General features: G+C 39.1%; 1 protein-coding gene across 1 annotated transcript in view; it reads left to right on the forward strand.

Annotated features, from left to right (window-relative positions):
• The window catches only part of MATN2 (matrilin 2), a 198,920-nt gene that overhangs the window by 39,774 nt on the left and 134,895 nt on the right, over positions 1-24,251 (forward strand). The window contains exon 2 of the mRNA XM_044683928.1: positions 8,367-8,936. Within this exon, the coding sequence (XP_044539863.1) occupies positions 8,367-8,936 (570 nt within the window). The remainder of the gene's footprint in view (positions 1-8,366; positions 8,937-24,251) is intronic.

Below are 24,251 nucleotides of genomic sequence, written 5' to 3' on the forward strand. Positions count from 1 at the left end.
CCAGGCTAGGTTTTCAAGTATATTAGGATCAGAGGGCTTAAAATCTGGAAGGGACCTTAGAGACTCTCTAGTGTGACCCCCTCATCTTCCAGATGAGCAAATTACCAATAATCTTCTGATTCATTGACTGGTCCAGACTTTCCCCAACCCACCTAGCTCATCATTCTCATTCCACTTTCTTGATCTATGATGCCTTATCTCATTTTAACATGAAATGACAGAATGAGCCAAGGGAATACTTTCTATCAGGAACAAAAGAGGAACTTATTTGTTCTGGGAATCCAGGTGGCAATGAAGTCATTTGGAGTTGAGCTATCCTTGATTTGTTTCCTGTAGGAGTCCTAACTTCCATCAGAGTCAATGGTCAGGCCCCTTGATTGGGGACCCTGGGGCCACAGATGACTGCATCCCCGGAAGAGACAATCTTGAGATGACTCAGTAGAATTGTAGAAGCACCATCATCTACCAAAAACTTTGTATACTGTTGCAATAGGTTGCTGGTTGGTCTCTTTCCACTCCAGTATATCCTCCACTCACCTGCCAAAATGATCCAGACAAGTCTGACCATGATACACACATACTCATACGCTCAGTACACTCCAGTGGCTCCCTATCACCTCCAAGGTCAAACATAAAATCCTCTTTTGGGCTTTCAAAGCCCTAAATCACCTCTTCCTGCCCCACCTTTCCAGTTTTCTTATACTTACAAGTCCGTTCCCCAAACTCCCTGTAATTCAGCAACAGGGAGCCTCGTTGCTATTTCTGGAACTCCATCCACTGAGTCTGTGCATTTTCACTGACTGTTCCCCAATTCTAGAATGTTCTCCCTCCTGACTTCCCTGTCTTCCTTCAAATCGCAGCTAAAATCTTATCTTCCATAGGAAATCTTTCCTGATCCCCCTTACACTAGGACCTTCCCTTTGTTGGTTATTTCTAATTAATTCTATACTGAGCTTATCTATACTTGGTTGCTACATGTTTTCTCCTCCATTGGACTGTGGAGTCCCTTAAGAGCAGGGACTGTTTTTGCTTTTCTTTATATCCCCCATAATACTCATAGTGCCTGGCACGTAGTAGGTGCATCACAAGTGTTTATTGGCTGAACGACTACAGAATTAGGTGCTAGGTCTGCCAGGATTTTGTGTTTCTAGAGCAGCTGTAACTGCAGCTCACTTGGAATCCCCAAAGACATTTTTGGACAACATTTGTGGTATTTTTGTAAACATCCAGGGGCTGTGGAAACTACAAATTGGTTTTGATGTGCCCCAAATGAGCACAGAACACATTTCCCATGGAGTTCTCTTGCTGCCTTTCAGATTCCCCTTAAACCATCCTAAGACAGACCCAGATTTGAAGCATGCATAATATAAAAAGAAGTGAACTCAGTATAGTAGGAGAATAGGATTTAGGTCTTATTCATTCATTTTAATCATCTTTGACTCTCTGTGACCCCATTTGAGGGTTTCTTGGCAAAGCTACTGCAGTGGCTTGTCATTTCTTCAGCTCATCTAATAGATGAGGAAACTGAGGCAAATAAGGTTAAGTGACCTGTCCAGGGTCATACAGTAAGCATCTGAGGCTGGATTTGAACTCAGGTCTTTCTAACTCAAGGCCAGTGCTCTCTCCAGTGTACCACCTACCTACCCTAGGATTTAGATTTAGAAGAAATCTAAGGAATCAACTAGTCCAACCCCTTCATTTTACAAATGAATGAACCGATATCTAGGAACCATTTCATCTTGTACCACTGGATCCCTATTACCAGCCCACCAGTTTGTGCAATTTAAAAAAAATTCAGACCTGTGATTTCAATAATGCAGGACATTCCTGGTCATGGAACTCCTAGCAGTGCAGATTATTGCAATTTAGTTCAGCATCTGACCAACTTTTGCTTAGAGAGACACATGGGTCATTGAGAGTTTAAGTGACTTACCCAGAGTATGTACAACAAAGTATGTATTAGAGGCAGGACTTGAACCCATCTCTTCCTAATTCTATCCACTGCCTTCATTTCTTGTACCTAGAAGCCTCTCTCTCTCTCTCTCTCTCTCTCTCTCTCTCTCTCTCTCTCTCTCTCTTTCTCTCTCTCTCTCTCTCTCTCCACTTACCTTCTATCTTAGAATCAGTATTGTATATTGGTTCCAAGGCAGAAGAGTGATAATGGCTAGACAATGGGGTTTAAGTGACTTGCCCAGGGTCACACAGCTAGGAAGTGTCTGAGGTCAGATTTGAACCCAGTACCTCTCATCTCTAGGCCTGGTTCTCAATCCACTAGGCCACCTAACTGTACCCTATAGATGTCTCTTAATAAATGCTGGTTCATGGTGCAGTTAATTTAAAAAAAAAAAAAAAGGAAAAAAAAGAGGTGGCGGGTTCTCCCTCACCGGCTATCTTTAAAGCAGAATAAATGAATGAATGAATGAATGAATGAATGAATAAGAAAGCATATATTAAAACTTTCTATGTGCAAAGTACTATGTTAAGTACTAGGGATACAAAGAGAAAAACGGGACAGTCCCTGCTCACAGACGTAGGAGGTTTCAGCTACAGAGCCCTTGGAAAAGCCCAGTGGTCCTTAGGTACCAGGAGCAAAGCAGAGAGATGGCAATACAGCTTCTTTCATGCTATTTCCATTGTTACCAGTGGAATTCTGGTACTGAACCACTGGACAGTGCCAAGTACTTTAGTGGCAAGAGTTCTTCTCTGGGCCTACAGCTTCTGTCAAGGTGGCCCCATTGGACTGTGAGCTCCTTGAGGGCAGGGACCATCTTTTGCCTCTTTTTTTATATCTCCAGCACTGGACACAATGCCTGGCACATAGTAGGTGCTTAATAGATGTTGATAGATTGATAGTCAATAGGTTATGGATAGCTACTTAACTTCAGATGCAAGTTGGAAAAAGGTGATCTTTAAGATTCCTTCTCATTTTGGAATTCTGTGACCTAAAGAATCTATCCTGTTATTAAGTTCTTCAGAGGAGGAAGTGGCCCACATGCTAATCCAATCCAATGTTGAACTATATTACTGCTCAGAAAATGTAATTTTACTTAAGTTAACACCATTATGCCTCAATTTTAAAAAATCTCCTTTTCCACCCTAAATTGAAGATGGAATCCTAGAGTTGGAAGGAACCCTAGAGCAACTAGCCAACACTTTCCCCATACATAAATCACACATACACAAACATGAACATAAATCCCCATCATAAATAACCCCACCTCCAAGCAATTGCCTCAGTTTACCAATCTGCCAAATAGGGATAAGCCTGTCTTCTCTGCTTCTCTCAAATGGATTGTTGTAAGGACCAAATGAGAGAAGGAGACATGGAAAAGGGGTTGTCTTTTGCGAGTCTCCCTTGTTATTGTTGTGGTGGTTGCCATGGGTCTCAGGAAGCCCAGCATCCTGGACTCCTGGTTTGTGCAACCCACATTCGATGCATCCACCTGCCAGGGTCACGTTCTCTAGAATACACATTTCCTGCATTATCCCGGGTGTCTTATCAAGACCTCCACCATTGGGAGATGCTCTGGTTGTAGAAGGATCCTTCCTGAAAACCCTGCAGTTTTGAGCCTAGCCTGGGACTGAGCAAATGAGCATGAAGTCTAAGGCATGGTGCAGCCTTTGGCAAATCCACCCGGACAAGATGACCTAATGGGTCTTTTCCATTTCTTATTTTTATGACTGGGCTCACTGTTTGATTTCTGGCTCTCTTCTCTCTTCCTTGCAGCTGCGATCCCTGGGATTCAGGCAAACACTTGAGATTCCTTTTCTCATATAATCCTAACTCAAATGTGTGGGTTGGGAGAGCCGGGGTGCTGGGCAGAGGGGTCCTCCAGACTGAGGCATTAGCTCTCAAGCTCTGCCTTTTGAGAAGCCACTTTCTGTACTTCTGGACATCATGAGTCCCTTTTCTATGATAACAACAACAATAATAATAAACATAACTAGCATTTTTATATCACTTTAACTTTCGCAAAGTGCTTTGTAAATATCTCATTTGATCAGTCCTAGGAGGCAGACACCATTACTCCCATTTTATAGATGAAGAAACTGAGGTAGAGGGGTTAAATGAACTGCCCAGGATCATACAGCTAGTTATTATCTGAGGTTGGATTTGAGCTGATTCTAGGTCCAGCACTCTTATTTACTAGGCTATCTAGTTGTCTGCTCTCATGGTCAAGTGTGTATGTGTATATGTGTGTATTTGTGTAACCTATGGATGGTTATATTTTTGCAAGCTATATTGGCATCAATAATTTCTAGACATCCTATCATTTCCCCGATCCTTTCCTTCCCTTATCCCAGTCTGCCTTTGAGAGAGGTTTCATGGGTAGACATCATTTTTTTTTTTTAAGTCTCTACCTGACCGATTGAGGGCTGAGTAATATGGGAGCGCTTCAGCATTTGTCTTCTGACATGATGTCATTTCTTCCCTCAAAATGCCTCTTGGATTGATTCCTTCCTCAGTAACACCCTAGTGGAAGCTCATAATTATCTCATATCTGGATTACTGGAAGAGCTTCCTAGCTCATGTCACCCCTCCCACTCGCTCTTGCCTCCAGTTCAACCTGCGACCAGCACTGCTGGACTAACCCTCCTAAAATACTGATTTTATTATGTTGGTCCCATCTAGGAACATACAGTAGCTTTGTCTCTTATCTAGGAAAATTCACAAGTACAGGGAGGAGGAAGATGTAGCTAGAAAGAAATTCTTATGAAAATACCTGTGAAATATGGAAAAATGTGGAGAGCAACTAATATGGAAAACTACTTGTGATCACACCCTATACCAAGATAAATTCAGAATGGGTGAATGACAAATATAAAGAAGGAAACTATAAGTAAATTAAGTGAACATAGAATAGTATACCTGTCAGATCTATGGGAAAGGAAAGATTTTAAGACTAAGCAAGAGATAGAGAATATTACAAAATATAAAATTAATAATTTTGATTACATTAAATTAAAAAGGTTTTGTACAAAAAAAACCAATGCAACCAAAATTAGAAGGGAAGCAACAAATTGGGAAAAAATCTTTATAACAAAAACCTCTGACAAAGGTCTAGTTATTCAAATTTATAAGGAGCTAAATCAATTGTATGAAAAATCAAGCCATTCTCCAATTTATAAATGGGCAAGGGACATGAATAGGTATTTTTCAGATAAAGAAATCAAAACTATGAATAAGCACATGAAAAAGTGTTCTGAATCTCTCATAATTAGAGAAATGCAAATCTAAACAACTCTGAGGTACCACCTCACATCTAGCAGATTGGCAAACATGACAGCAAAGGAAAGTAATAAATGTTGGAGGGGATGTGGCAAAATTGGGACCCTGATGCATTGCTGGTGGAGTTGTGAATTGATCCAACTATTCTGGAAGGCAATTTGGAACTATGCCCAAAGGGCTTTAAAAGACTATCTGCCTTTTGATCCAGCCATACCACTGCTGGGTTTGTACCCCAAAGAGATCATAAATAGACTTGTACGAAAATATTTATAAACGCACTCTTTGTGGTGGCAAAAAAAAATTGGAAAATGAGGGGATGCCCTTCCATTGGGGAATAGCTGAACAAATTGTGGTATCTGTTGGTGACAGAATATTATTGTGCTCAAAGAAATAATGAACTGGAGGAATTCCATGTGAAGTGGAATGACCTCCAGGAATTGATGTGGAGTGAAAGGAGCAGAACCAGGAGAACCTTGTACACAGAGACTGATACACTGTGGTAAAATCGAATGTAATGGAATTCTTTACTAGCAGTAATACAATGACCCAGGACAATTCTGAGGGACTTATGAGAAAGAATGTTATTACATCCAGAGAAAGAACTGTGGTAGTAGAAACACAGAAGAAAAACAATTGCTTGATCACATGGGTCAATGGGGATATGAATGGGGGCATAGATTCTAAATGAATCTCTAATGAATCTAAATGAAAAACTCTAGTGCAAATATTAATAATATGGAAATAGGTCTTGATCAAGGACACATGTAAAACCCAGTGAAATTGCTCATTGGCTATGGGAGGTGGGTGGGAGCAGGGGATGGAAAGAACATGAATCATGGAACCATGGAAAAATATTATAAATTAATTAATTTAAAAAATAAACAAAAAAAACTACTTGTGAGAGGAAGGGAGAGTTAATGGACAGCAGGCTCATGATGAGGGGGCAGCTGAGTGACTCCGGATGGAGCACCTCACCAGGAGTCAGGGAGACTTGATTTTAAATTCAGCCTAGACACATCCTAGCTATGTGATGCTGGGCAAGTCACTTCACCCTATTTGCCTCAGTTTCCTCAACTATAAAATGAACTAGAGAAGGAAATGGCAAACCACTGTAGTATCTTTGCCAAGAAAACCCCAAATACAGTCATAGAGTGTTGGACAGGACTGAAATGACTCAACAACAACAATTGAAAAACAAGCTCATTATGAATTAATAATATGACCTGACATTCAAAGTTTATACAGTGTTGGGCCATGTTTAAAGAATATTATCCACAGGGCAGCTAGGAAGCATAGTGGATGGGGACCCAGGACTGGAGTTGAGAGGACTTGGGTTTAAATCTGGTCTAATATACTTACTAACTGTGTGACCCTTGGAAAGTCACCTAATCCCCATTGCCTAGCCCTTATAGCTCTTCTGTCTTAGAATCAATACTTAGTATCCATCCTAAGACAAAAGGTAAAGGTTTTTAAAAAAGTAAAGTATATTATTCAAGGCAGCAACATGGTGCCTCTACTATACTTTATCCTCGTTGGGCCAGATATGGATTCATAAAATCAGAAATCTAAAACTGGATGGGACATGAAGGGCTAATGGTCCAGCCTCCTCATCACAGATGAGAAAGACTGAGGGAGATGAAGTGAAAAGATTAAATTGTCATGTGACTGATCACTTGTTTATGTGGATACATGATATAGGGTTTTGGTTTTAAAGGACTACACTTTTACAAAAACAAATAATATGGAAATGGGTTTGGGTGATTATATATATATCCCAGTAGAATTGCTTGTCAATTCTGGGAGGGAGGAGGGAAAACCTGAATCATGGAATCATAGAAAACATTTAAAAATAATTTTTTAAAATTTTTTAAAAAAGAAAAGATGAAATTGTATTTATTGATTTTATATCCTTTACTGTAAAATCAAGTCATCTCATTCAACTTTAAGGACGTACCTGTAACTAGAATGTTAGAAAAGCTAGTCCCTGTTGTTAATTAACTATGTATGAGCAGTGATAGCTAAGGAGAAGAATTAGAATGTTAAGAACACAACTTGACTAAATCCTGATTTTGGATAAAGATAACGGAACAGATCAGAGAGTCAGTTGTAAAAGTAGGAATTTATGAATAGTATTTATTTTTTGTTAACTAGTTCCCAATTACATTTTAATCTGATTCTAGCAGCAATGGGAATGTTGCTGGTGCAAAGCATTTGATGGATCTGGTACTGGATACCTCTTCCCTACCCTGCCTAGTTGAAGAATATGATACTACAATTGAGTTTTGAAGGAAAAATAGAGGTTCCAAGAAAAAGCAGTGCATTACAGTAAAGAGATGATAATAACAACAATAATAACACATTTATGTAGCACTTTAAGGTTTATAGAAAGCTTTACATATGATGTTCTCCTCCTTTTGGCTCTTCCCAATAGGTTGTATTTCCCCATTAGATTGTAAGTTCCTTGAGGGGGGAGACTGTGGTTTGTTTGCTATCTGCTTATCTGCCAAGTACATAATAAGTGTTTAATAAATGTTCTATTCCTGTCTGCCTGTCTGTCTGTCTATCTATCTATCTATCTATCTATCTATCTATCTATCTATCTATCCTATCCATCTATATATCTTTCTATCCATCCATCTTTCTATATCTATATCTCTATCCATCTATATTAATCTATCCTTCTATCCATCTTTATTTGTCTTTCTATCATCTATATTTATATAACTATATCTCTATCCATCTATGCTATCTATCCTTCCACCCATATTATTTTATATAACTATCTCTCTGTCTCTCTGCGTGTGTCTCTCTCTATATATACCCTTCTATCCATCTATTGTTATTTACCTATATTTATTTATCCATCTATATCTATCTATCCACCCATCTATCATTTCTCTATCTCTTTATCTATGCCTATCTACCCTTCTATCCCTCTGCCTTGATATATCTCTATCTCTATCCATCTATAGCTATCAATCCTCCTATCCATTTATATGTCCTTTTATCTATCTTTACTATATCTATGTTTCTCTCTCTTCCATCCACCTATATCTGTCTATCTCCATTAGGGATAACAAACCCACAAACTGGACAAAGTTCACTCCTAATAATCTGTGCTTTTCCTTTTTCCCAGAAAGCTCATGTGAAAATAAGCAAGCAGACCTCGTCTTCATCATCGACAGCTCCCGCAGTGTCAGTCCCTACGATTTTGCAAAGGTAAAGGAGTTCATTGTGACCATCTTGCAGTTCCTGGACATCGGCCCTGATGTCACCAGAGTGGGCCTGATCCAGTATGGCAGCACCGTCAAGAATGAGTTCTCATTGAAGACTTTCAAGAGAAAGTCTGAGGTGGAGAGAGCTGTCAAGAGAATGATGCACTTGGCCACCGGCACCATGACTGGCCTGGCCATCCAGTATGCAGTGAACATTGCATTCTCTGAAGCTGAGGGTGCTCGACCTCTGAGGGAAAATGTGCCCCGGATTATTATGATCGTGACAGATGGGAGACCACAGGACCCAGTGGCTGAGGTGGCAGCAAAGGCGAGAAATACAGGCATCTTGATCTTTGCCATTGGGGTGGGTCAGGTGGACTACAACACTCTGAAATCCATTGGGAGTGAGCCCCACGAAGACCACATTTTCCTGGTGGCCAATTTCAGCCAGATTGAGACTCTGACTTCAGTGTTCCAGAATAAACTATGCGGTAAGAAGAGCCTTTGTTTCCTATGGCATGAGTAGCTAGCTGCCTTGCCTTCCTCTGCCTAGGGACAGGGGTTTGTGAAATACCCAAAAAACTTTTGTTTTTCAGCTAAAATGATTTTTCACTAGTCTTTATGGAAAACCCGGTTCAAGGGACAATGTTCCATAAATTCAATCCAAATTGGAAAATAGAGCCACTCTAATTTTCTTTTTCTTTTAATAATAATAACAAACACTAGCATTTTATAGTACTTTAAGGTTGGAAAAGCACTATACATATGTCATCTCACTTGATTTTTTAGAACTGCTCTTCCTACTCACTAACCTAATATCTGATAAAGTAGAAAATGTAGAAAGTAGAAAAAGGAAAAAATCCTTATTTGATAAAACAACAACAACAACAAAACTGCTTGAAAACTGAAAAAGCAACCTGGAGAATTTAGGCTTAGACCAACATGTTTCGCAACATTCTAAATGAAAATAAAACTTTAATATTAAAGATTACATTGTTGTTGAAAAAAATTCCTCTTCCTTTTGGCTAGGAAGGCCAGATTTAAGGTGGGTTCTCTCTTATTTAAAGATGTGACTCAAACACTGCCTTCTACATGAAGTGCTTCCTGTTTCCTCAAACTGCTAGTGCCCTCCCAGACATTTAACATTTAACTGCCCAGTGCTTCCTAACTAATTTGTATTTGTTGCTATTTACTTGCTTTGCATTTTTCAATATAAATGTATGAGTAACGGTGGGGCATAGCAGATAGAGAGCTGCCCTTAAAGTCAGGAAAACATAGCTCCTAGTCTTACCTCTAAAACATACAGCCTGTATGACCCTGGGTAAGTCACTGAAGTGTGTTTAGTGCTGTAGGCGATTACAGAACTAGAACTTGCAGAGAATTGGCAGAGGGAGTTTCCTTACCCATGTGGTCTGTCCACCAAGGGAATCACACAGGTCTAGTCCTTCTGTGGTTATTCATTTTTCAGTCCCATCTAACTCTTCATGACCCCATTTTGGATTTTCTTGGAAAAGGTACTGGAGTGGTTTGCCATTTCCTTCTCCAGCTCATTTGACAGATGAGAAAACTGAGGTAAACAGGGTTGAGTGTCTTGCCCAGGGTCACAAAACTAGTACGTATCTGAGGCCAGATTTGAATTCAAGTTGTCTTCCTGATTCCAGACCCAGCACTCTATCTACTGTACCACCTTGCTGCCCAGGTCCAGTCCTTCCCCCATCTCTATATATTGATTTATGTACTTATTTCCTCCATTAGACTTTCATTCTTTGTATTCATATTTCTAGTGCCGAGCAAGTGATTGGAATATATAAGGTGCTTAATAAATGCTTGGTGGTTAGTTAGGTCAGAATGCCTATTCTCTTATCTCCTAATATCATGTTAATTCCTTCCCTACAGACAAGACCAGTTCTATGATTAGACTCCATGTCTCTATCCAGTTTCTCTTTGAACTCTGAAATCCTTGTCTCATCCTTTTTGAGTGGCTGTCTCCCTACACTAAGGGTTGCCTTTTCTATTTAACAAACTGTCCAGGGCTCCCCTTGTCTGGTTGGGGGAAATGATGAAAGATGTAGCTTTGATGGCAGGAAAGTGGAAAGAGAGACAAAGGAGATAGTTTCACTGGAATGAGAGTCAGGATTGAGAGCCAAGAAAACAGGAGGAAGAAAAGGGAACTTTGGATGAAAAGAGTTAGGGAGCCTTGGATAGGACCTGTCCAGGAGAAGGGGCTTAGAGTGTCAAAATCATAGAATTTTAGAGGAGGGAAGGCTCCTACGCTTAAATTTAGCTGAAAGAGACTTCCAAAGCCATCTAGTTTAACCCTCTTGTTTTAAGGATGAGGAAACTGAGACTCAGGAAGATTTTAAGTGCTGCTTGTCTAAGGTTGGGACAGCGAGGTAGCTCTGGTCCTGAAGTAAGGAGGACCTTAGTTCAAACCTGGCCTGAGATACTTCCTCACCTTGTAGTTTTGGGCAAGTCATTTAACCCTGTTTGCCTTTGTTTCCTCATCTATAAAATGAGCTGTAGAGGAAATGGCAAACCACTCCAGTATCTTTGCCAAGAAAACTCCAAATGGGGTCACAAAGAGTCAGACATGACTGAAAAAATGACTAAACATTCAAGATTACACAGGTATGAAGTATTAGTCACAAAATTTGAACTTAGATTCTCTTGACTCCAGATCCAGTGCTCTTCCCATTGTACCATATCCCATCAAAACATCATTTTAAAGTAAATCCATCTTTTTTTTTCAACATATTAACAGGTTTTCTTAAACTTTTTTCTTCTTTCTTTTTTTTTTTTGAAAGAATTCTTTGTTATAAGGGATGGCTCTCTGGGAGGGAGTGAAGAGAAGGGAGACAGGGGAAAATCTATATGATGAAAAAGCAAAATATATCAATGAAAATATTTTAAAAGAAAAAATCAGTTTGACCACACCACTCAGTGCCATCTAGTCTAACTTATACATTAAAAAAAATCTCTGCTACAATATACCTTATAAATGGTCATTTAGCCATCTAACAAAAACCCACTCCTCAAGGCAGCCAGAGAGGAAGTGACTATCATAAATCTCTTTCTCCCCATTTTCCTGGTACCAAAGCTGGTACCTTTTCTCCACCAGGCAGCTAAATCCTACTCTGTTTCTCTCTGAACACTAGAAGCATGTGGCCTTTTGAAATAATATATCAGGGGCACCTACGTGGCTCAGTGGATTGAGAGCGAGGCCAAGAGACAGGAGGTCCTGGTTCAAATTTGACCTCAGACACTTCTTAGCCGTGTGACTCTGGGCAAGTCACTTAATCCCCATTGTCTAGCCCAGTGATGGGCAAACATTTAAAGAGGAGGCCAAAGGAAAGGAAATGTTCATCTGTCAGTCTGTTTCTAAAGCAACTCTTTCAAAGTTTCATTGTATTGTATCCTTCTCATTGTATTCGTCAGATTAGGAATAATGTAACCAGGCAGGATAGAACATTTCAGGGGGCCACATCTGGCCTGCTAGGCTGTAGTTTGCCCATCACTGGACTCTTAGCCCTTACTGTTTTTCTGCCTTGGAAACAATACACAGTATTGATTCTAAGGCAGAAGGTAAGGATTTAGGAATAAAACAAAAACAATATGTCAGTGTCAGAGTCTATCAATTGACAAACATTTAATAAGTTCTTGCTGTGTGTCAGGTATCATGCAAATGACCAGGGATACAAATTTTAAAATAAAATATTCCCTGCTCTCAAGTGTTCCTGTTCCTCATTACTGTCAGGAGATGGTAGTGGGGAAGGTTGGTCAGTTGGAGGGGCAGGATGGAGAAAGACATTCTTAATGATAAACTACGTGTGTCCCTTTCTGTTCAGTACTTTTTGAATGGTGGATAATGGTTTGTTTTTTTCCAAAAATGAAAAATTACTCTTGACCAATCTACTTTGGTTGGAGAAGGTAAAAGATGTTTGGTGTCCAAGTCCTGATTGGCAGGTGCTCTGTCTTAGTAAATAAGGAGTATTATAGGCTCAAAAATAGACTTTTGAAAGGGTTCCCATTGGAGTTTCTAAAGCCCTTTAAATGAAAGAATGAATAAATGAATGAACAAGAGACAAAGCATTTATGAAGTGCTTACAATGTGCAAAGCATTATCCTGAGTGCTGGGGATACAAATAGAAAAGCCAGATGGCCTCTTGCTCTCAAGGATCTCATATTCTGATGGGGGGCTTCAGCTGAAAGTCATATAGAAAGGTCCCATGATACTTAGAGTAAAGGAACAAAGCATAGAGTAAAGCATCTTCTTTAATGGCATTTCCATTGATTAAACTATCTCCATTTTTTTAATGTAAAAATATTTGACAGGACTTTGGTGGCAACAACTTTTATTTCTGGGCCTTCAGAAGCTGTGGCTGCTGAGGGGCAGAGGCTATCCCTTTAGAGGAAGTTACCAGGTCTCATCTCATCTCATCCAGGGGCTAGGCTGGAAGCAGGATCATAATAATCTCTGATATTAGAGAAACTCTTGAGCTCAAGAATCCAAACTGTTTCCATAGTGGCCTGAGGGGAGCTGATGGGGTTTGACCTACCTGACAACCTTCTGTCTCTCTCTTAGGTGTATTACTAGGCTGGCTTGCTTGCCCTGTGAGTGTTGATGGGCACTTGATGGGGGTGGCTGGTCCCTTCTCCCCTAGATGATAGCTAGGGGGGCTGGGCTGGAAGCAACGCCAGTAATCTGGGAGGCACTGCTATTCCAACAGCTCTTTAGTTTACCTATCCATCAACGACAGTTGGTTAATGGTTAGTATTGATGATGGTGAAGATGGCAGATCCATTCTCCACCAATCTAGATAAAGCTGTTACTGTTCAGTCATTTTAGTCATGTCTGACTCTTTGTGACCCCATTTTGGGGGGTTTTCCTGGAAAAGGTCCTGGAGTGGTTTGGCATTTTCTTCTCCAGCTCATTTTATAAATGAGGAAGCTGAGGCAATCAGGGTTAAGTGACTTTCCCAGCTAGTAAATATCTGAGGCCTTAGATTTCAGGAAAAAGAGTCTTCCTAATTAATCCCAAGCCCAGTGTGCCCACCTAGCTGCCTAAATAAAGCTACTTTATCATAAAATAGGTTGCCTCATAAGGTAATAAATTTCTCCTCTTGGTTCTACTCCTGACTTTTTGGTCTTCAAAATCATATCTCACCTTCTGTCTTGTCAATTGTTTGGCAGTTGGTGAGAGCACTTGGCCCTTCTCCCATAGATGATTGCTGAGGCTATGCTAGAAGGTGAACTTCCCTCAGTGCCTGGGATCTCCTGACCCTGGAACACCCAACTACCTTTGCAGACTTTCCATTCTGGATTATTCCTTTACCAGGCCAGTTTCTCTTCTCCCATTTGTGGGAAGCCCCTCCTGGGGCCTCTATTTGGTGGAAAATTCAAGGCTGACCAACCTTCATTCCCCTCTTGGCCCTGCTTCTGACTTTCTAGACTTCAAAAACATGCCCTTCTGGGAACCTTTATTCTTCCCTCTATGTCCCAGACCTTTCACATTCCTTTCTGTGCATTATTTTTCCCTGCTAGAATATAAGCTCCCTGAGGGCAAAGATTATTTTTCTTGTTGTTTACATTTGTATCCCCAGTGCTTAGCCCAGTGCCAGTCACATAGTGAACATTTAATAAATGTTTGTTTCCTTCCTTCCATCACTTGAGGTCTCCAAATAGACCTCAAATGACCACTTCTTTGGGACATTGTGAAAGAAATTCCTTTTGAGGTCGGGGTTGGACTAAAGGATCAATGAATTGGATCATCTTCTGACTCTAAGAGTCTGTCATGCACTTTTATTTTTCATCCAGCAAAATTGATTTTACTAAAAAGATCTTGTTAAAGAGAAGACAGTTTCCCCCCACATGTCCCCTGGGAAAGATTCAGAGTAGTAGCTTCTGGAGTTCCCCTGAAAGCCATTGTTTTTGCTGTGCACTGTCAGTATGTGGGTTAAAGGAGACTGGAAAAAATATATTTGGTAGAATCCTTCAAAACTATTTTCAAGGTTTATGGCTTTAAATGACTTCTGCGGAATTTACAATCTTCCTTTCCTGGAATATTAAAAAAGCAATTGATCCAGTAATAGCTTTGACTGTTTATTCATTTGGATTGGAAACTTTAAATAGAGAAGCTTTTAAAAAAATAACCACTCTGGTTTTGGCAAGAAACAAATCACAAAGTAATAAGATAAGACTAACCAGATAACCTGACCCTCTCCTAGCCTTCAATACTGACTTGTCTATAGACCTTCTCTTAGAATGAGACAGGAAACTTAAGAGGCATCTCCTGGTCTCTCACATTCTTTGCATTCTAGAAACTCTGCAGTAACACTGGTGAAATCTTCTTCATAGGGATAGGACTTGTGATTTCATTGGTACAGGGGACTCCTTGGTGGGGAAACACCTTCTACCAATGCAGATCAGCACCTTCTTTGCAATTTATAATTTTATTATTGTTTCATCTTTGAAAGTATTATTTAATTGATTAATTTAGAATATTTTTCCATGGTTACAAGATTCATATTCTTTCCCTCCCTTCTTCCCACCCCCTCCCATAGTCAACATGCAATTTCACTGGGTTTTACATGTGTCATTGATCAAGACCTATTTCCATATTACTGATATTTGCACTAGGGTGATCGTTTAGAGTCTACATCCCCAGTCATATTCCCATCAACCCATGTGATCAAGCAGTTGTTTTTCTTCTGTGTTTCCATTCCCAGAGTTTTTCCTCTGAATGTGGATAGCATTCTTTCGCATAAGTCCCTCCGAGTTGTCCTGGATCATTGCATTGCTGCTAATAGAGAAGTCCTTTACATTCTATTGTGCCACAGTGTATCTGTCTCTCCTGGTTCTGCTCCTTTCACTCTGCATCAATTCCTGGAGGTCATTCCAGTTCACATGGAATTCCTCCAGTTCATTATTCCTTTGACACAATAATATTCCATCACCAACAGATACCACAATTTGTTCAGCCATTCCCCAATTGAAGGACATCCCCTCATTTTCCAATTTTTTGCCACCACAAAGAGTGCAGCTATAAATATTTTTGTATAAGTCTTTTTCCCTATTATATCTTTGGGGTGCAAACCCAGGAGTAGCATGGCTGGGTCAAAAGGTAGACAGTCTTCTAAAGCCCTTTGGGCATAGTTCCAGAGAATTTCCTAGAGCAGAAGTGCCCTACATAGAGCTCACTGGCTGCTGCATGCAGCCTGCAACATTTCCAAGGACAACCAGAACCAGATGAAAATGTGGTCAATACACGGCCATTAGGGATCCTTATGTATAGTTCAGTGGTCCTTGTTTCCCCAAGTTTGACACCTCTAACCTAGAGTATTGCTATATACCCAGGATCACAAAGTTAGTATGAGTTAGAGGCAGGATTTGAACTCAGGGATTCATCACTTGAAGGATAACTCTCTGTCCCCCTAGTTATACTGCTCAGGAAATTAAAATCATTTTCAGAGTACACAGGCTGTTCTGTAACAATCACTTTGCTTTGCAAAAGCTGATCCAATCTGTGGATTGTTTCATTGAGAGTTAAAGCCCCACTGGACAAAAGGGGCAAATACTGCTCTGCCCTCCCCACTTGACCCTACTCCTCCTGGCAAGTTTAAAGGCAGACCCTTCACTAACAGAAACCCCCCAGTTCTGAAACCCTAAATAAGTAGCCCATGGCCTGTGATGAACCTAAGAAGGTAGGATTTTCAAAGTAAAGGAAACCTTTTAGAAGCCAATATTTAATTCCAGTATGTTCCTGTTGCCTAAATTCAGGGTGTTATGTCACAACCCAGCAGCCAAAATACCCAAGATGTGTGGCCAGATGCTCTGAGGCACCAGCATTCTTAACAGATGTTCTCCAGTTTTGGCTTACGGTCCTCTTAATACAGAGCAGCTGTAGGTATTCCCAAGGCCCAGAGCATGAGTCCTCTGGGGTCTAGGAGAAGCCAGTCTTCTGGACTTACATCCCAAAGGCCCAGTCTAGGCATAGACTAGTCAGTTAGGTGGTACAGTCTGGAAGACCTGAGTTCAAAGCTAATCTCTTTAGAGACTTTCTAATTGAGTCACCCTGGGCAAGTCACTTATTCTCCCTTTACTCACAGTTTTCTCATATGTAAAATGGGGAAAATAATAGTGCCTATATCACAAAGCAGTTCAGAAATGAGATGTGTAAAGATAAACATTGTCAGTAATAATTACTTATTACTAAACTATTGATGATATTATTTTAAATTATATTTTAAATTAATAGATAATACAATAAATTAATAATCATATTAATAATAAAGTAATAAAAATATTATTTAAAACAAGTAAACCTTAAAGTATTATATCAAAGATAACTATTATTATTGGGTTATTGTTCAGTAGTTTCAGACTCTCCATGACCCTATTTGAGGTTTTCTTGGCAAAGATACTGGAATGATTTGCCTTCCTTTTCTAGCTCATTTTATTCATGAGGAAAGAGAGGCAAACAAGGTTAAGCATCTTGCCAAGGTCAGACAGCTAGGAGTGTCTGAGACCAGATTTGAACTCATGAAGATGAGTCTTCCTGATTCCAAGCTGTGCTTTATCCATTGCCCCACCTAGCTGCCCTTAAAGTGACATATCCAAAGTCAAACTAATTTGTAGGAGGTAGATCCACTTATGATTACACCATATTGTGAAAGGCTTTGAATGCTAGGCTAAGGAGTTTGTATAATATTTGGTAGACAGGAACCATTAAAATTTTTTAAGAGGAAAAGGATGTAATCAGAATTATTATATATGTCAAAAATTACTTTGAAAGCAGTGTGAAGAAAAATTGGGACAAGAAGACTGGAGAGGAAGAGACTAGTTAGGAGACTACTTCGATAGGTCAGACAAGAGGTAATGAGACCATTAATTAGATAGGATAGCTTTCACTCAGGGATCACTCAAACGTCTCGACTCTCCTTGCCCTCATTTCGCACTTTCATTTGTAAGTTGGTATTGGATATTATAGGGGCGGCTGGGTGATACAGGGGATGGAGTACCAGGTCTGACATCAAGAAGACTCATCAAATCCAGTCTATTTCTTATGCCCAAACCCATTACTTCTCAACCTCATCTCTGCCTCTTGAAACTCTTCCTCTCTTTTAGGACCTTACCCAGGTGCTGTTTTCTCACCTGCAGAGATCTTGGCATCTTCAAACTTCTCAGACCCCTCCTATGTAATAATCATATGCTAAATCAGGGGTTCTTGTCCTTTTTTATGTTACAGACTCTTTTTGGCAGTCTGGTGAAGCTTCTGATTATTTCTCTGAAAAATGTTTTTAAATGCATGAAAAATATAGACCACAAAAGGATTCCTTTAAATACAAAGGAAATAAATTACATTAAAACACAGCAATCAAAATATTTTTTGAAAAAAGTTCATGGACCTCAAGTTAAGAATTTCTGTTCCAAATTATATTTCACTGATATGTGCCCCACCCCTGTGTCTTGCTAGAATATCAGTTACTTATAGTCAGAGATTGTGTTTTATTCATTGTTGTATCCTCAGAACCCAGAATAAGCACTTATGTATAAAAAGCTTAACACATTCTGGGTGCCTTTGACACAGTGATACATAGACTTTGGGCCAATATCCCAAAGAGATCAGAGATAGGAGGAAAAGAGTTACTTGTAAAACAATATTTCTAGCAATTTCTTTTGTAGTGGCAAAGAATTGGAAATTGAAGCCATGTCCATCAGTTGGAAAAGAGCTGAAGTTGTGGTATATGGTTGTAATGAAATACTATTGTGCTATGAGAAATGACTAACAAGATGAGGTCAGAAAAACCTGGAAACATTTATATTAACTGATACAAAATGAAGTGAGTGGAACCAGAAAAACACTGTATACAGTAATAGAAATATTGTACAATGATCAACTAAACCATTATCAACAAAGCAAGGCTCCAAGATATCCATAAGGGACTCATGATGGAAAATGCTATCCACTACTGGATTCTGATTACAGATCAAAACATTCCATTTTTATGTCTTCTTTCACAGCATGATATATTGCCTAACAGCATTGATATACCCTCTATCAGATTATCTACTGCCAGGATGGGGCAGGGAGGGAGAATATTTGAATGTCAAAATATCAGACAACAATTTTCAAAAAGTGTTTCTACCTGTAAATTGAAAAAGAATAAATTCTGGATATTTAGAACACGTATGAGTATGTTAGGGGATGCCCTCCCAAAATTGTAGGAAGCAACAGAACAATCAACAGAGTATTGGATGAAGTCTAAACTCTAGAACCCCGTCATCTCATGCATCAGAACTGGTTTATATCTTCTATCCCTAACTTTACCTTCTTTGTGACAGTGAGGTCCCTTCCAGTACTAAGAATAGGATTAAATGATTTTCAGACTTTAATCCTAAAGATACAAGTCTACAGTAATAATTAGGTGGGTAGATGGGGCAGTAGATAGAGCTCTGGGCCTGGAGTTAGGAAGACCTGAGTTCAAATCCAGCTCAGACACTTACTAGTTATGTGGATGTTAGGCAAGTCATGTATTCCTGTTTGCCTCAGTTTTTTCATCTGTAAAATGAGTCGGAGAGGGGTTGCCAAGTAATCCACAAATGTGGTCCTAAAGAATCAGAACTGACTGAAATAACTAATCAACAATGGGATATTATTTCATTGTAGTTCTCCATCACTAACTCACCAAACCATGGAAGAGGAAGTCTTGGTTTTGCAAAGACTATGTTAGGAGATTGCAAAGTGAAACCAGCAGGTTCTCTCCCATGCAGGGAAGATTTCATGTTTGGCTCCAGCAGCACCTGATAAAGTCTGATTACCAAGAACTAGTTTAGCTAAGTAAGAAGAGGTCCATCTTCATTAGACTGACCTCTTGGTGATGAATTCTTTGGCCATAGCAACCCATGGAGCAAAGCAAAATTTAAAATGGCCCTTGGTTTTGTTTAGTACAACCATGGTAGCAATGGTAGAAAAGGGGGAAGAGAGTGCCAAGAACTTCACACCATTTTTAGACTGTCTATAAACATTAACTTAGTTCTTAGTGTTCTAAATATTAAGACTTTGTCCAATGACCAACAACTGGACCTACTCTAGAGAGACTGATTGATTCATACAGATGTAACAAAAGACAGAAGGGATTTAGAGTGAAAAGGCAGAATAACTCACAGTTTTCCTTGGAGAGGTAAATCAAGGAGTTGGCAGATTTGGTTTATTATGCAACCAAAGGCAACAAGAAAAACCATTTCATGGGGCATTTGCTCATCTCATATTGCAGGGCTTATGCTAAAAGTTTGCAAAACGACCATCATGATAATAATTGCAGTTTATGTACCATGACATGCTACAGAGGAGAAAGAGGTAGGAAAATTCAGTAAAAAAAAAGTCATTAAAACCTTCCTGTTTAAATTTGCAAGGACATAGACAAAAGTTTGCCCAGGATAAGATAGGCAGATATTGATTACTTATTATTCATAATATGTATTATTTATATTAACATATTTATTTATACGTACATGTTATTACATATTTAATATATTTAATATATATTTTTAAAATTGTTAGTGTCTATCTTAGAATCAATATTGTGTATTGGTTCCAAAGCAGAAAGGTGGTGGTATGGGCTAGGCAATTGGGGTTAAGTGACTTGCCCAGGGTCACAAAACTTGGAAGCCTCTGAGGTTATACTTGAACCCAGGACCTTCCATTTCTAGGTCTGGCTCCAATCTACTGAGCCACCTCACTGCCCTTGGAGTATGTTTTAATACCTAGTGACTTTGATTCAAAAGTGGGAGTAGATGAGGCATAGGAAAAATAGGTTGGAGTATATCAATCAGGAACAAGGAATGAGAAAAGAATGTCCAGAATCCTTATACCCAAGAATTGTAGATGGAGCATCACATTTGGAGTCAAAAAGACCTATTTTAACCTTGTTGGGTATTTACTAGTTTTGTGACCCTAGACAAGTCACTTAATCTTGCTTGGCCTCAGTTCCTCATTTGTAAAATGGGCTGTTAGACTTTATGACCTCTAAGTTCTCTTCTGTCTCTAAATCTAAGATCCTCTATATAATGAATGTGTTCTTAAAGAAAATAATCAGGGGGCAGCTGGGTAGCTCAGTGGAGTGAGAGTCAGGCCTAGAGACAGGAGGTCCTAGGTTCAAACCTGGCCTCAGCCACTTCCCAGCTGTGTGACCCTGGGCAAGTCACTTGACCCCCATTGCCTATCCCTTACCACTCTTCCACCTATGAGACAATACACCGAAGTACAAGGGTTAAAAAAAAAAAAAGAAAATAATCAAGCGGTACTCGATATGATTAGCAACAAATAATATTATGAAAATTGAAATTGATTTTATTTTTGAGAGACAGAAAGTGACTCATTAATGGTGTGGGAGTAATTTCTAAATCAATTATCAGTGCATAGTCAAGAACAGATTTGCTAGAGTAAAACTCTAAATTAAAATAACATTAGGAAAAGAGAAAAACAGGAAAAAGATATGGTACCTAATCCAAACAACTCCAACTTGACTTCTTTAAACAAGCTATCAGTGTGGAAGAAGAGGGAAAAGGGATGGGTGAAAGGACATTGACACCAATTATAATAATTTAATGTTGAATTTTATTATATTTTATTCTTTTAACCATAACTGTGATTTCTTTGGTGAACCAGGAAGTGAGGGACTTCCTCTAACGATGCAGACTGACTTCTACAAAACTTATATCTTACAGAGTTTCCTAGGGACAGTTAAGTGACTTGCCCAGGATTATACAAGTAAATGTCACAACTAGTACTTGAATTCGTCACACTGACTCTTGGGATGGTTATCTGTCTATTATGCCGCTCTGAGTTTAATGGATTTATTTGCCAAAAATGAAAAGAATCAAAGAATCTAAAAACCCTTCTAGTCAGCAAACATTTGACTTATTTGACAAAAGGAAAGAAGTGGCAGCCAAGGCCAACATTGATTTAGGACATAAACTTGTCTGTAAAATCCCATAAAGTTTGGTGGAAAATTATGAGGTAGATCACCTAATAAAACAGACAGAAGCAATGGAGAGTAAAGCCATTTTCAAAAAAACTTGACAAGGGATCCAACTAAACAAAGTCATATCAAGAACATTTGTGGATAAAACTAGAAGGACTAAACAAAGATAGATGATGGAGATTTGCAAAGTTGAGTATAGAACCTTGGACTTAGAGTCCAGAGTTCAAATACTGCCTCAGACACTTACTCATTAGGGTAAATCTCGTAACCTTTCTCAGCCTCATCTCTAAAATGGGAATAATAATAGTATTTAGAGATTCGGTGTGATGATCAGCCGAATTAACGTGTATAAAGCCCTTTGCAAATGTAAAAAGTGACTTATAAATGCTAGCTGTCATTATTATAATTCTTTTCATCACCAAACACAAAAAAGCTACCACATTTGGTTGCTAAGATCATAGTACTGGATGTTTACAGAATGGCCTTGAGGAGAAAATAACAGAAAAAAAATGCTGAATTAGACTGAATATACACAGAGGAAATATTCATGCTGGATTTGGGGAGTGGAAGGAGAATGATGATACAATTTTAAGAATGTTGAAGAATCAAATATGAAGGAGCAGAAGATACCAAAGACAAAGGGGAAAAAACATTTGAGTCTTATTATTATTACCTAAAAGAAGAAATCAAAAGAACAGCAAAAACTATCAGCCTATATGCTTTTCTCCTTATCTTTTTATGACAATGATCTACACATATATGAATGATTTACACATATATAAGAGATCTACACATATATTTAAGGAATCCTTGATAAGAATATTAGAAAGGAGCAAGGTGTCATTCGTAAGCAATCTAGAAAGATGCACTGAGTACAGAATTCGCTGCATTTACTATATTTGTTGAATACAAATAAGCATTTGATTGTGTAGAGCAAGATACTACCTTAAAGGGTCTCCTTTTATTAGGTATTCCCCAGACTTATGTCTAAATTATCCAATATTCCTTGAAAAATATAATAACAGAAGATAAACTTGTTTGATGACCCTCAGATAAATAGTAGAAGGCAAGACATAAAATGGAGAGATATCTGCATGCTGCAGGTGTTTGCTCTTGCCATGGAGGAGAGCTGTTGTTGAGTGTGAGACATCCCATCCATATGGTGAGGTCCTTCAGAAGCTCCTATTTGTAGATCACAGGAGCATAGGGACCATAGAGGTAAACAAGTTTAACTTTACAGAAAAGGAAACTGAGGCAGAGTTTGAATGACTTGCCAGGGTCAAATACCTAGTGCGTATCTGAGGCAGGATTTGAACCCAGCTAGTCCAGATTCCAAGCCCAGCCCTCTATCTACTGTGCTGATTACATTAATTCCTATGTAGATTTTAAAATTAATATTCAATGCCTCCAATGTATGATATTTATAAGGATTTATTAATATTAATTTAGAGAGCTAGAGAATGCAGGGAACCTTTCCCACTCACCTCACATGGAAGAGAGAGGCTAGGGCCACAAGGACTGGTCACCACTCAATTCACGTGCAAGCAAGACAGAGAGAGATGTTTCCCTAAAAACTATATACAATCATGCCAAGGACACAGGTAAACAGAAATGAAAAGGAATTATGAGTAATACAGAAAGGAAGTTTGGGTAATGTAGGGTTTTTTTAGGGATTCAAGATAATTCTAACTACACACTTAGAATATTATAGAACCTTCATCATAAGATTTATAACTATTCCAAAGGAAAATTAATTTAACTCATCCATTAAAAATAGGCATACATATACATTTATGGTATGTGTGTATATATTCAAATGCGCATTTGTGTATGTATGCATGTACTTGCATGTATATGTGTTGTAGCAGCAAAGTGATGAAGTGGATGGAGCACCAGGCCTGAAGTCAGGACGATCCAAGTCCAACTATGGCCTCAGACACTTACTAGCTATATGATCTTGGGCAAGTCACTTAACCTCTATTTGCCTCGGTTTCTTATATGTAAAATAGGAGCACCAGAAAAAGGAAATAGCAAGCTACTCCATTATCCTTGCCAAAAAAAACCCATGGACAAGTCCATTGAGTCACAAAGGATGGAAAACAACCTAAAGACTGAACAACAACCAACCAAGCAATAAACAAATAAATGAATGAATGAATATATATGTGTATAAAGAGAGAGAGAGAGAGAGAGAGAGAGAGAGAGAGAGAGAGAGAGAGAGAGAGAGAAAGAGAATAAACATATACCCATATGTCCAGATCCTGCAAAGGGACAATGAGTTGGGCCCATTATTGAACAAGAAAAAGAGAACAGGCTATCTTACCACTGGGAAATTGCAAAGTTCTTTTAATGACTCCTAACTTGTCTTTGAAACTTAGGCTTGCCTTTTTAAAAACAATATTCTACTGGTAGTATTGCTTGGTTGCAAGTTGTAAAACACGACAGCTTTTGCAGGATTTAAAAATGAATATCACCCAGAGAGCAATAGAGAAGAACACAGTGGGTGTGTGTAGACTGTAAAACATGATGAACAAAAAATTATAAAGGAGAACCGGAGCAAAGGATGACATCAAATAAATATATGAATTTAAAAAATGGACAGAGCAGGAGGACCAAGAGGCCTGCCTGATGGCCAGCCCCCAAGCTTCATTGGGACCTTCACAATCTCAAGAGAAAATGAGGAAGGACCCTGGAACACTGGGAAGATTCCCCATAGTGAACTTCTGGAAGGACAAGGAAAAAGTCCCACAAATAGGCAGGCCTGGATTTGGGTATTTAAGAGGAAGGAAGGAAGGAAGGAAGAGAGGAAGAGGGGAAAGGAGG

The sequence above is a fragment of the Gracilinanus agilis genome, chromosome 1, assembly GCF_016433145.1.
Source record: "Gracilinanus agilis isolate LMUSP501 chromosome 1, AgileGrace, whole genome shotgun sequence".
Taxonomy (NCBI): domain Eukaryota; kingdom Metazoa; phylum Chordata; class Mammalia; order Didelphimorphia; family Didelphidae; genus Gracilinanus; species Gracilinanus agilis.